The sequence below is a fragment of the Arachis hypogaea genome, chromosome 2 (assembly GCF_003086295.3).
Source record: "Arachis hypogaea cultivar Tifrunner chromosome 2, arahy.Tifrunner.gnm2.J5K5, whole genome shotgun sequence".
NCBI classification, from domain to species: Eukaryota; Viridiplantae; Streptophyta; class Magnoliopsida; order Fabales; family Fabaceae; genus Arachis; species Arachis hypogaea.
The window spans coordinates 73,106,767-73,120,576 of NC_092037.1; the positions used below are offsets into that span (position 1 = coordinate 73,106,767).

Below are 13,810 nucleotides of genomic sequence, written 5' to 3' on the forward strand. Positions count from 1 at the left end.
GGGTCTTCATCCCTAACTTTAACTGACTTGTTATTCGCTCACCCTAGTTCCTCCACACTGGGAAGAATTTCCCTAATGGCACATTTACCATGCTTACAATCTTAAGAAGCGTAAGCAAAAATAATGGGAATCGGAAACTCAGGAACAGATGTTCTTAACATCCTTGATAATAAAAAAGCCAGTTACATTGATGCAGTTTTGTCCCTTTATGATGAATTACGGAAATTGATTATCTCGTGAATTTTTCACATGACTAGGTCAAACATGATGGTGAGATCTGTCTCTTTATATTGATGGTGATATCAAACACGGCCAAATCATGTGAAAGATTCACATGCGAGGATCCACATCCATAAATTACAGTGATTTCTCTGAAAACTCAAACCGACAGTTATATAATGATGAAGCTGTAAACGGCCGGCACATAATATTGAATTAACTTCCTCCGGTGATATATATTATTATTGGAAAAAGAAAAAATAAATCATGCCAAACATATCTGAAGGACTGTACAGTGTTCACTAGCATCACCATGAAGCCTAAATGCTAGTCATAATCTAAATTTCTCTCCACCTCAAAACTTGGAACAGCTTGAAAGAGTTCACAAGGTTGGATCCTTGCCCCTTCAGCATGATTCTTCTTCCATGAAGTAGACAATTGACGCGGCATCATACCAAACAAGCTGAATGAGGGTTTAGAAGACCATCCAATTCAAATAGTATGGTCCATGTGTTGATTTGCAAGATATATATTACCTCTTTGAATCTTCAACAGAGTTATCTTTAACACTGCGGTCACTGTTTTATAACCTCCTTCAGACAGATAATGTCATCGCGAGGATGCGATTCTTCCACCTTAACTAATATTTCATCCCCTACCTGAGTTCCAACAGACACCCAGGTAGAAGCTTGAAGTCCAACCTACAGATAAAAGCAACTTTGGATTAAATAGAGTAGCATATTACAATTGCACACATTAAAACAAGGTTTAATTAATCTGGAATTCCTTATAGTCCGAATGAGTTTTCAATTGGATTATGTTAGTTTAAACATTTCTTATTAAATACCTACACTATACAAACATTTTTCAACTGTTCAACTTACTCCTAGTTTAAAAATATTGTGATCAAGTCTCTACTGCACATTTTCAGAAAAGCAGTGATTCATCATGAATATAGAGACTTAATGAACTATAGGAACTTGATTGAAATTTTTTACTCAATACATGGATTTCATTACGAAGTTATAGGAACCTAATGAGAATGAGTGAAACTATAGAAACCACAGAGTAATTTAATCTAAATGCAAACTAGCTAAACACAGCCACGTAAAACAATACCTTAGGTTAACGGCACGTCTATCAGTTCTAACAATCAATTTTTAGCTTCACTGCTCAATTTTCCTGAATCCATTTTGGCATGCAGCAAAACATTTTGGTTCAAGCAACAGGAAAGCAAAACTTCCAAACAAATAATTGACACTATATTTCACCAATGATACAAACAATAAAGTCATTCTCAAGTAATCATAGACGTAGCACTTTTTGGCAGGTATCTCATCAAGATTTTTAATGGGCTACCAGAATTTCCATTGGTACAATGATGAAATGGCATGAACTGCAGAACAGAGTACAAGTAGGAGCTATTGGCTGCTTACCTCAACCAACAATAGAGCTGCAATTCGATCTTTCAAAAATCTAAGGACCAAGGCACGGTATCTTCTCTCTCTTGGTTCTCTTCGTAAATATTCCAACATCCAGTATCGAAGACTATTGTTGCTGAGCTTCCTCACTGTTTTGAATCTCTCATTTACAACTGCAGCAATCCCTTCAAGCTTACCAGATGTAAAAGGTGGAGGTTCACCTCTAAGAAATGCTTTTACCTGAAGACAACACACATTACAGAGACAACCAAACAGAGATAGAAAAACCCTTAGAAGTTAGAACTACTTACCAAGATGCAGCATAGCATATTAATTATATTAATAGAAACAATTTCATAACGGCAGCTTCGGACGGAGAAAAGGCCACAGATAAAAAAAATTTACAAACTTAAAGGACGCAAACTCAATCGCATAGCAAAACTCATCATGGATAAGTTATAAAACAAGGTCCTCTACGCAGTATTCTGAGCATGAACACTTATATTGCATGTGCATAAATGTCACATGATACTTTTTATCTATCTAGACGAAAAATTACTAACTAGGATATGAAATTATTATGTATGTTATTTATTTCTTGATACATGCAAATGATTTGGTAAAATATTACAATTTTAAAATAATCAGTTTTTTGGCTCTAGATAACTACCTGCTGCTAGTAATCTTTTACTCTATGGTTTAACTCTAACAAAAAGACTACAGAATGCTATGAAGTAGAAATGGTATCTCTACACCTTTTATTAATCTAGCGCGGGCTGTTAATCTAATCATCACTTAATTGCGTCTTTTAAGAAAACTTATAAATTGGTGGAACACAGGAATTATTTGTTGCAGTTATATCCCTCCTGAAACAGTCGCATAGGTACACACTTCAAGCACCTATAGTAGCAGCTTATGCATCACAGCACTAATATAGGCAAGAAGTGATTAATTTCTTTTCACTTCCCAAATCTAGCTTCTTGTCTTTCATAAGTTTTGCAGAATTCATAATATTATATTGAGAAACTAGCTGTACCAAGATATACAATCCATTGTACCTCTAAATTATAAAACTGAAACACACCTGATAATGAGCAAGAAGATCTAAATATCTGCGGATGGGAGATGTAAATTGAACATAACCAGGAATTCCCAAAATCCCATGTCGTGCTGGCTTCCTGAAATCAATTTCTGCAGCACGCATTACTTTGACCAGGGCAAAACTTCTGACAGGCCCTTCTGGAAGGTGAGCAAATTCAGAAACATTTATATCTGATTGGGGCTGTCCCCTATAGGGTAAAGGAATTTCATTCTGAGATCCAAATGTGGCAATAGCTTCGCCACAAAGTATCATCATCTCAGACACTAATCGCATTGCAGGGTCTGCTTGGTTTTCCACATAAAGTTTTATTGATGGCTCTGGATCATCTGGATTAGACACTTTAATGCGAGCTTCTAATGTTGCTGTCTCAACTGCACCCTGGGCAAAGGCAGGAAAAAAGAGAACTTATGGTATTAGAGGCTAAATAATTCTGGACAGCTTTAACTAACTAAATAGTTAAGCACCATAACCATGAAGTCTAGGAAAGCCTATCCACTCTGTTAAACCTATCATTCCATGTATGTCCCCCAATAAATTCTGAGAATATTTCTATCCACATCTCCAAGGTAGATTTTTAATAATAATAATAATAATAATAATAATAATAATAATAATAATAATAATAATAATAATAATAAAAACAAAATCTTAACAACTAAGTGCATTTTAGAAACACTGACAAGCAAAGAGAAATTTCCAAGAGCATTTGATGCAAGGCAAACAGCGATGGCATCCTTTTGAGTATTCTACAAGAAGGTAAAAATTGTGATTGCTCTGTGCAGAAATCTGGTGCTGATTATGTTCCTAGAATAAGATTAATTAGGTATTCAAGAAACAAATCATGGGATCAGATTTCACTACTTTCCTATTCTGGTTGGGCGCAGCAGTATATATCCAACCCTTTATTGTGTAAAAGAAGAAGAAATATACAGCTGTTAAGTCATTTCTGTCTTAAGGAATTATTTATCAGCAGTGGTGATATTTTTCGATATCCTTGTGAACAGTTTGATACATTCTAATGGCTTCTGTAATTGATTATGAAATAGGATATTCCCTAGGTTTAATTAGCTGATGAATCCCTCTATCTATAGTCTATACTCTCAAATAAAAGGTTAGGGACTGATTTGGTGATTAAATTTGTTGAGGATTAAATTGTTTGACTAAAAAGTTTCCGGGGACTGATTTCCGATATATATATATATATAAACTATGACAAACCTGTTGGCGACGCCAATTTAACCGAAGATTTGCAGCCTCGGACAAAATTCTCAGTTCACTCTCTTCCTGAAGGTTCAAATGGAGCAGCTCAGATGCACTCTCGTATGTCAGCATGTATGTTGGTTTAATCACCGAGTTAACCACTGAACATTCTGCGATACTGTTGCACCCACATAGAACATCATTAAAAGGGGGTAACTCACCATCCTAACTATTATTGTCAGATATAAAACCATTTGAATACTTCTAGAGTTTGATCTTTGTTATTCCTGTTGGCACATCCTTCTATATAAAAATTGAATTTGAGAAAAAAGTGGCATGGACATGCACATTATCCACACTTCAAGTCCAAAAGAGGCTCTTGCATATGGAGCATATTAGATATAAAACTATTTGAGTTTTTGGGGGAGATGGTTTCATGACAATTATCACCATAACTACTTTGAATGAAGGAAGAATCTGTCAAAGATAAAGAATAGTTCAGGGCTTGAGTATAAGGGATCTTCCTGTGCGGATAAAGGGGGAGAAAGAAAAAAGGATAGAAAAGATAACATAAACCCAAACAATCTATGTAGTACCTTGAACAAGTAAAAAAATGGATATCCCTTCCCAAATATTTAATTAATAACTAAAAATAAATAAATTAGCATTATACTCGTCTTTCTTGAAGCTTCAACAGTATCAAATACCTAAACTTAATATATGACATCAAATACATGAGTGAGACAGAAATACTCCAAGTCCCACTTCAGGATGGGTCTCAACTCCTAACTGATTTCTCACATACCAGACACCACAGTTTTAAGTTCTCCTACTTAATCAGATGAACTTCTACCATAATGTACAATCTTTGAATTCATAATTACCTGCCATCATTATGCAGCACAACTGATACAGTAACAGCATTACAAAGGTCTCCTTGTCTCAGGCTCATACCTTCCATGGCAAGCTTTTCTGGAAACATAGGATATGTGGCAGTCGGTAAGAAAACAGATGTTCCTCTTCTCATAGCCTCCCTGCATCCAGCAAAATATGTTAGTTGCCACTGCAAGACTAAAAAATAACTAATATTTATTTTAATGTCATTCAGATACCTGTCCACAATGCTTCCAGGTTGAACATATCTAGTTGCATCTGCAACATGTATCCAAACTTTGATCCGACCATCTTGCAACTTGGTTGCACTCAAAGCATCATCAAGCTGCATTTATTTGTTGGTCAAGAAAATTCTAGACACCCAAAACACTGAAGCAATACTTAGCAGATCTCAATACAACCAACAAATAACATTCATTGAATACCTCATCAGCCTCATCAACATCAATGGCGTACACCTTTAAATCAGTGAGATCCTTCCTGATATTCTGAACATAAACAAAGCCAAATACAACATCAGCATCTAAAATTAAAAAAAAAAATGACATGAGTCCAAGCATTATTTGGAATGCTTTTACACCAATAAAAGAGAACAAGAAGATGGAAAAGAAAATTTTCAGAGTCCAGCCATTATAGCAATTTAAAACTACCGCAAAGGCTGATTAGTCCATGCATTTAGTGAAAGAATTGGGGTAATCCAACAATGATTAGTATGGTACATAACCATCATAGGAGTATGACACTTGTTAATTACCTCAAATTCTAATTTTTCATGTTTGTGACATCATTTGGTGGTATTCAGAATTTTAGATATTCAACTTCGAAGTTCCAAAAATACCCTCTCCCAAATTAGCATATTTAACTAATAGATAGAATCTGACCCAAAAAATAAAAAATAAAAAAACCCTAGTAGATAACATATTTACATGACACGCACGCTGTATTTTCAAATAACAAAGTATTAATCATCTTTGAATGGTTAATCGTTAACAATGATAAAAAGATGATTTAAAATATGAATTAGAAACATTTCAAAAGTAACAAATTTTCTCGCTACTCTTTATCATAGCAACATATAAGGGTATGAACCAGTCACCAAAGCTCTAAACCAATTAGTATATATTAGTATATATCAACTGTAATACTTGTTCTTGAAGCAAGAGAATGTAACAGCATATTAATGATGTTAGAAGTTTGTGGTACATGTATCTTTATCATTCTAAACAAATGGCCATGACAACATGTACGATATCACACACTTGAGCTGTTAACAAGCATAGTACATTCACCTCGTCAGGATCAGATGAGTCCGATAGAAGAGCTTGACCAACTGATATGATTTCTTCTGAATGCTCAGTGGGAGTTCCGGACTTCAACAACTCAAGATTGACGTGTACAGGAAAATACCCAATATCTACCAAGAGATTCGCAGCAGAAGATGCTGTTTTTGCCAGACCCATTGCCTTTAGTATCTGATAGTAGTATAGAAGATGAACTTATTAGAACAAGAAAGTCAACTCCACTGACTTAAATTGCACTGGACAGCCTAGAGATGCAATACTAATCGAAGATTCTCCTGTTGTGATAAAATTTCTATTTCTAGCAACCAACCCCCCCCCCCCTTTCTCTCCCACCTCTCCCCACCATGCAAAAAAGATAAAATAAAATAAAACTATTCGAAGGTATTCTATTGTACTTCCAGCAAGGAGAAAAGTGAATCAAACTAAGATAAGCCACCTTTCAAGTTGTTAGCCAGTTTCTTCAGTAGGGACTAAATGTCATGGAGATATGACATCTAATATAAATACATAAAAAGTATTCCAAATACAACCAGCTTGTGAATCATCTTTTCAGACTCTAATGCTTAAACTTCTCGTAATTTTATCACTTGATATCCTTTACTAAAAGATAAGAAAACAAATGCAACAATGCTAAATCAGAACAAACTAGGTATGAGAGGAGAAGTTACCATCCCAGCTGTTTTCCTATGTTCATCATTTTGATATGAATCAACAGCATATGCTTCAAGATATTCGATTCTTCTCCTGATTTTCTCGTCATCCATCCATGAAAATTTAGGAGGTTTATCTTGTGAAGCCATTGATTTTGCCGAGACCAGCAATTTTAAAAACTCCTGAAGTTCTTTCTCAGCAGCCTCCTTTGCAAGCTTGCTACGGATGAGGTCCTCAACCTGCCTTTTCAGAAAAAGGATTTTTAAGAAATATTAGCGCATGCAGGCATCTCAGAATAACTAGTAAAACAAACCAAAATATTATACAACACTGCCTCTTACACTAGAAAGCACCATCTTCCTAATTCACAGTTTAATGAATCAGTACTTTAAATGATTTACAAATCACAAGGGAAAAAAAGACCATTTATAAGGTTTGTTTGAGCGCCATTCTCGAAAAAGATCTTTTTTTTTAAATGATATTTTTTTAAAATATCTTTTACAAAAGTAAAAGTGATTTTATGTTTAGATATCTCATGTAAAATGATTTTTTTATCTATCAATTATGTTTGGATAAAATAAGATAAAAGTACTTTTTTGTTCATTTATTATGTGAAAAATATCTTTTTTTTAAGGAAAAAATCTTTTAAAAAAAGATGTAAATTGTAGCTTCTCAATGTACTTGTTTGGGAGTGATTATTTTGATAAAAAAAAAATCTTTTTTCCAATGAAAGAAGATCTTTTTTTTATTTTTTAGCATATTTGACAAATTTCTAGTAGTAAAAATAAAAGTACTAAATAAAAAAAATCTTTTTTGAGAAGCTGCAATTTACATCTTTTTTTAAAGATCTTTTTTCTTTTAAAAAAAAAGATGTTTTTCATGTAATAAATAAACAAAAAAATACTTTTATATTGTTATACCCAAACATAATTGATAAATAAAAAGATCTTTTTGCATGAGATATTCAAACATAAAATTACTTTTTCTTTTCCATAAGATCTTTTAAAAAAAGATAACTCGAAAAAAGATATTTTCTTAGAAGCTCACCCAAACAAGGCCAAAAAAGATGTTTTTTTTTTATTTTTCTAGTGCTTTTATTTTTACTATTAGAAATTTGCCAAACACACTAAAAAATAAAAAAAGATCTTTTTTCAAGATTTTTTTTATTGATTTAATGGCGCCCAAACAAGCACATAATAGCAATACTACTCACTTCATCTCCATAACTACAAAAAGTAACTTGCACAACAAGAATGGGAGAAATTTTGTAGGATTAGGGATACTCCTTAACCAAAAGGAGAAATACGGCCAGCAAAGAAAGGACCAAAATGCCAAATCCCTCAGCCTATCTATTAGAGAAACCTCCTTGAAAAGAGTGTACATAATACACATAGCAGCCAAGGAAACCCCCTTTGAAACACAATTCACATGGAAAAATGCAAAAGTTACAATGACTGGTATATTCATGAAACCAGAAAACATAGCATGTGACACCTTACGGAAAACTCCTGCAGCTAAAGAAAAACTCCACTAACTTGCCATTAGTATAGGCTTACACTACTAAGCCATGATCTCAATTTGCAACAAGTTCAAAACAAGCAAACTGTAAGGTTCTTCCTGGAGCACAAGTATAACTTAGGAAATGAGGAGTTAAATCACTAACATATATAATGAACAGTACTTTCTCTTTTGAAAGCTTATCTGAATATGAAAGTAATACGTCTACCTGTTCACTTGGGCGGGGTCCATATATTGAACGAGAACCTTTTGTCTCCAGCACAGTAAAGTATATTTCATCCCTTGACAGCAAAAGATGAGTAGAATAGCTCTCAAGAGGCTCAGCACTACCAAAAATTATCTACAGAATAAGCAGCATAAGAAAGGATATAGGAAGCATACTAACATTGAATTCAAAATAATAATACCTTAGCTAACTCTTCAACTGTCACAGATTTATTCTTTTCAAGGAGCTCAACCCAAGCAAATTCAAGTAGTGATGGATCCTGCATCATATCATCCAATGTATTACTTATCAACAGAAATAAAATGTTATGGAATCGGAATATGTTGCCATCCTATTGTGAAACTGACCATGTTATCCTGAACTTTCTTAATAAAATCTGCAATATCTGCTTGGTCGAAATTGTCAATCCCAGGGACAATATATGTCACCTGTTGTGGCTTGATGGAAGAAGTGGCACCATTCTTCAGCCCAATACAAATAGAGTCAGAATAGACAAACACTAGCAATATTTAGCATTTACAAAAATGCAAAAGTTCTAACACCTAGCAACCTATTAAACATGCCGCATTATGTTGTTTCTACAAGAACCTGATCAGAAACCATCCAATTCTTCTTGCCATCAGGTCTCTGAGCAACTGCTAACAACATCCTATCAGAATCCTTCTTGAATTCCAAAAGCAACCCCTTCTGCAATGAACGGCTCACAAGTCTATCTTCAACAAGTTCTTCATTCAACAAACCCATGCTGTCAAATAAAATTACAATCAAGACAGTAACCGACACAAGGTCAAAGCTAGGAAACCACAAGTAAAACTATATATGAAAATTTAAAAGACTTCTTTCACTTGGGACACGTATTTGATACCAACTTAACCCCAATAACATTTTTTTACCTTGAATCCAAGAACTAAACAAAAGGGAGTAAGAAATACACACACACACAAGAACAATTTCCAACTTGTTGGAGGGTAGAAGATGGCAAAGATTGATATTTAAAAATATCAATTCAAAATTCAACCAAAAATCCTACTTAGTGTTAGCAAATAGCTATAAATACATTTCTAGATCTTAATAAGGATTTGGGTAAAGTATACTTTTTGTCACTAATGTTTGCGATTTTTTTCAAAAATACCACTAACATTTAGTTGCATTCAATTTTGTCCCTAACATTTTTTATTTTTGCCAAAATTACCCCTGGACATTAACTCCATGTAAAATATTAGAGACAAAATTGAAAACTTCTGGGGATAGTTTTGACAAAAATAAAAAAACGTTAAGGACAAAATTGAATGAATCGAAAACGTTAGGGACAAAATTGAATAAAACTAAACGTTATGGGTATTTTGAAACAAAGTGCAAACGTTAGGGACAAAAAATATACTTTATCCTAAGGATTTTTTTTTAAATATATGTTACATATTAAACACAACAGCTAAGGTTCCTAAACTAACATATCATGCACCAAAGTCCAAAACCCCAAAAACATCATGAAGCTTATGTTAAGACATTTCCATTTCACCTTCTAAACTTCCTACTCAACTCAGCTTGAATATTCAATGACTTCAGCTTTGAAATCCTATGCTATTTTCAAACCAAACATAACAAATATCTATCAATTATTGTGTACTAATAGATAAATTCCTCTAGAATGAATTTGTATTGGTGTGTATCCACTCTTAGATCAATGTTTTAACTCAGTAAAAGTTTTTACTTTGTTTTGGCTTCTATTGTTGGGTGTCTTGTGTTGGAGTGGCCCCTCATTTATCTAGGTGTTCCACAGGGAGGCAATCCTAGATCCATTTCCTTATGGGATCCTGTCGTTGAGAAGATTTCTAAGCACCAGGAAATTCAGAAAGGGGCCTATTTTTCTTTAGGTGGTAGTATCACTCTCATTTAAGCATGCCTCTCCAGTATTCCTCTTTACTTCATCCATTTAAAATTCTAGTGAGAGTGGTCAACACCATTGAAAGGATTATGACGAACTTTCTTTGGTGTGGTGCTTTGGATATGAAGTGGGATCACTTGGTGAATTGGGAAGTTTGTTGTCCTAAAAAGAAAGGAGGCTTGGGTCTTGGCAATATTGTGTTTAAGAATATTACTTTGGTGGCAAAATGGCTATGGCACTTCCCTTTAGAATCCCAATCTTTATGGCATCAAACTATCAGAAGTAAATTGGCTAAAAGTGGCTTAGAAGGGATCAATATTGACCCAACTTATCTCTCAGACATAGCATCTCTGGCTGGATGTCAAATTCTGGAATGGCCTCTTGTTTTATCTGGGTGTTCCTTTAGGTGGGACCCTACTTCAACCTCTTTCCTGGGATCCTGTTGTGAAGAAGATTTCCAAGCATCTTCGTGTTTGGAAAGGAGCATATTTCTCATTAGGAGGAAGGATCACTCTTTTTCAATCTTGCTTATCAAGTATCCCTCTTTACTTCCTATCTTTGCTTCATATACCATAGGGAGTGGCTAAAACCGTTGAGGAAAAAATGAGGGATTTCCTTTGGTCTAGTGCTATGGGCTTAACATGGGATCATTTGGTGAGTTGGGAAATTTGTTGTCTACCAAAAAACAAGCAGGATTTGGTCTTGGTAATCTACAATAAAAAAACATTAGCCTGGCAACAAAATGGCTAATGGCGTTTTCCTTTAGTACCACATTCTCTTTGGGCATAACGTTATTAGAAGCATGTATGGATTAAACAGAAATGAATGGATGCAAATCTTGCTTCACATGCTACTCTAGCCCCTGGAAATTTGTTTCTAATGGTTATGCTACTTTGATACCTTTTCTTTCTTCAAAAGTAGGGGATGGATCTCACTTTCTCTTTCTGGTAGATTATTGGCTATGAGATGCTCCTTTTAGTTCCTCGTCTTTATTGCTTATCAGTTTCACATAACATTCCTATTAGGGATTTCTATTCAATAAGGGATTTTCCTATTCTTGGAACTTTCACTTTAGAAATATTAGTGATGGTGAGCCCATTGAATTAGGTAACCTTTTTAGTCTACTTGAAATTCCCCTTTATCTTCTACTCCTGTCAAAAGATTATGATATCTTGATTCATCGGGTCAGTATACCCTTAAAGTTTATTTTCAATCTCTATACCAACCCTTGATAAACAAATATTGAAATCTAAAGCTCCCTTTAAAGTCAAAATTCAAATCCTTTATTTGGACTGCTATGCCTAACAGAATTAACGCCAATAACAATTTACTAGTCAGAAGACCTCATATTCACATAAGGCTATATCACCAAATGTCTGTAATGTATTAGGGATATTCAGAAATGGTCTGGCATTTGTTTTTACAGTCCTATGGCTGATTCTTTGTGGAGTTCTTTGTTTGGCATGTTTGGAAAATCTTGGGTTTGCCCAGTGTGCCCCGCATCACTAGATCAGTTTCTTTTGATGAGGTTTGCTGATTTTGGGAGAAAGAAAGAGGCTAAATTTTTGTGGCAATGTGCAATATATTCCACTATTTGGAGTATTTAGCTAGAAAGCAATCACAATCTACACACTTTTAACAATAGATTCGCAAGAGAAGTTTCTGTTTGGGATAGAATTAGGCGTTTAGTATCTATATGGTGTAAAGCATATGGTTTTACAGAGGACTTTCCCTCTTGGACATGATGAAAGATTGGAAAGCTACAGTTCATTGAAGTTTGTGGTCTTATTTGTATTTCTTTTGGTTTGGAGGAACTTTTTTCCTCCACTCCTTTGTAGTGTTCCGTCAATACATTAATGAAATTCTCTCTTTTATAGATAAATTTTTTTTTTTTTGCTTTGCTTTTATATAAGGGAACTCTTATCCCCAATTTGTATTATCCTTCTCCGAATCCTAATGAAATTCTTCTTTCATCCCAAAAATAAAAAATAAAAATAACATGTAAGGTGCATACACCCTTGGTAGCTGCCACCTTAGTCAGGGGACTATTATTCGCATTTGATCATTATCTTATTTTTTTAAGTCCACAATACTGGTGCAGACAATTCAAGAAATAGATAGTGTACTCTCTAGTCTTCAGCATCTGATTTGAATACAGTAATACTTTTATTATGATCCCATCCAATTATATAGTCACATCCAAACATGATAAAGACTTAAGAGTGCAAAATCTAGTTCACTTCACTCCTCAGATTTCTTTGTCATTTCGTTAAAGAAAACGTTTATTGAACAAGTATCTAATTCATCGCATTTCATGACAACCACCATTCTAGTACCGTTCCCTTATCATTTACAGTACTCTTAAGCCTAACTTAATAATAATTAGGTAAATCCAAACACACAGAAGAGAAAAATGAGGCAAGGGTTTTTACTTGGAAGCAGCGGAGATTCTATTGTTGCGGCGTTTCCGCATGGCACGGAGCTCTTCCATGACGCTGTCGAAGAGAGTGTAGACGGAGCGGCGTTGGAGGCGGGCGCCATAATTGGAGGAGAGCGGCGGCGGAGGGACGAATGCTGGGGATGAGGAGCAGCAGCAGAAGCAGCAGCAGCGGAGATTGCGGCGGCAGGAGGAGGAGGAGGAGGAGGAGAAGCGGAGAGGAGGAGAAGATGAACGGAAGAGGAAGCAGGTGTTCACTGCTCTAACCGCCATGTTAACGGTTAAGAGGTTAAAGAAGAGTGAAAAGAGAAGAATAGCAAGGTTCAGAGCATTTAGCAATTCGGGATGTAGTAGAACTTCAATGGATGGACTAGGCGTTTGGATTTGGACTATTGTTGGCATGTTGCTTCTCCTTTATGATTTTATCTTCTTCCTTTTTGAGTTTTTCTACATTTTTTTTTCTAAAACAATATTTTCCTTTTGATTTCCAAGGATATCTAGTGTACAATTTAGTTTCTCTGATTATATTAGATTTTAGTCCCATAATTTCAAGAAAATTATTTTGTACTAACAAAATTGTTAATTGTAAAAAAGTTAATCATTTAATTTTTATAATTAAATTTTAGTCCTTGAATTTTTGAGGGAGTAATATTAAACTTTAAAATTATAAAGTATTATGTTAATAAGAAGAAAATATTGATACTAAGACATATAAATTTTTTTATATATTATTTATTTGGTGATAACACTAAATACAAGATAAAAAATTATAGAAAAAAAATTATAAATAGTTACTCACAATTATCTTAAAATACAATAAAATTCTTAATAAAAAAATATATTTTTTTATTCCTGATTATTTTTATCTTTATAAGATTGATTAGTTTTTTTATTAATAATTTTTTTTCTGTATTAACGGAATGAACCTACATGACATATTAAGTTATTGATTTATT

General features: G+C 34.2%; 1 protein-coding gene across 1 annotated transcript; it reads right to left on the reverse strand.

Moving 5' to 3' along the window:
- Positions 1-430: 430 nt before the first annotated feature.
- LOC112747987 (ribonuclease II, chloroplastic/mitochondrial) lies at positions 431-13,335 on the reverse strand. The gene is made up of 14 exons (XM_025796201.3): positions 12,850-13,335; positions 9,121-9,277; positions 8,880-8,993; positions 8,714-8,791; positions 8,515-8,646; positions 6,806-7,027; positions 6,126-6,308; positions 5,262-5,324; positions 5,055-5,161; positions 4,827-4,976; positions 3,961-4,120; positions 2,725-3,120; positions 1,656-1,880; positions 431-920 (listed from the first exon to the last, which is right to left on the reverse strand). Exons 1-14 carry the CDS (start codon positions 13,254-13,256, stop codon positions 795-797), a joined length of 2,520 nt encoding a protein of 839 aa, XP_025651986.1. The 5' UTR covers positions 13,257-13,335; the 3' UTR covers positions 431-794.
- Between the last annotated feature and the right edge of the window lie 475 nt (positions 13,336-13,810).

Excerpts from the sequence above, each read along its gene's own strand:
- LOC112747987 (XM_025796201.3), bottom strand. The coding sequence starts at position 13,256 with ATGCCAACAATAGTCCAAATCCAAACGCCTAGTCCATCCATTGAAGTT. Across the intron at positions 7,028-8,514 it reads GACCCCGCCCAAGTGAACAG|GTTGAGGACCTCATCCGTAG; the intron begins GTAGACGTATTA and ends CTGAAAAGGCAG. Across the intron at positions 4,977-5,054 it reads CCTGGAAGCATTGTGGACAG|GGAGGCTATGAGAAGAGGAA; the intron begins GTATCTGAATGA and ends TGCTGGATGCAG.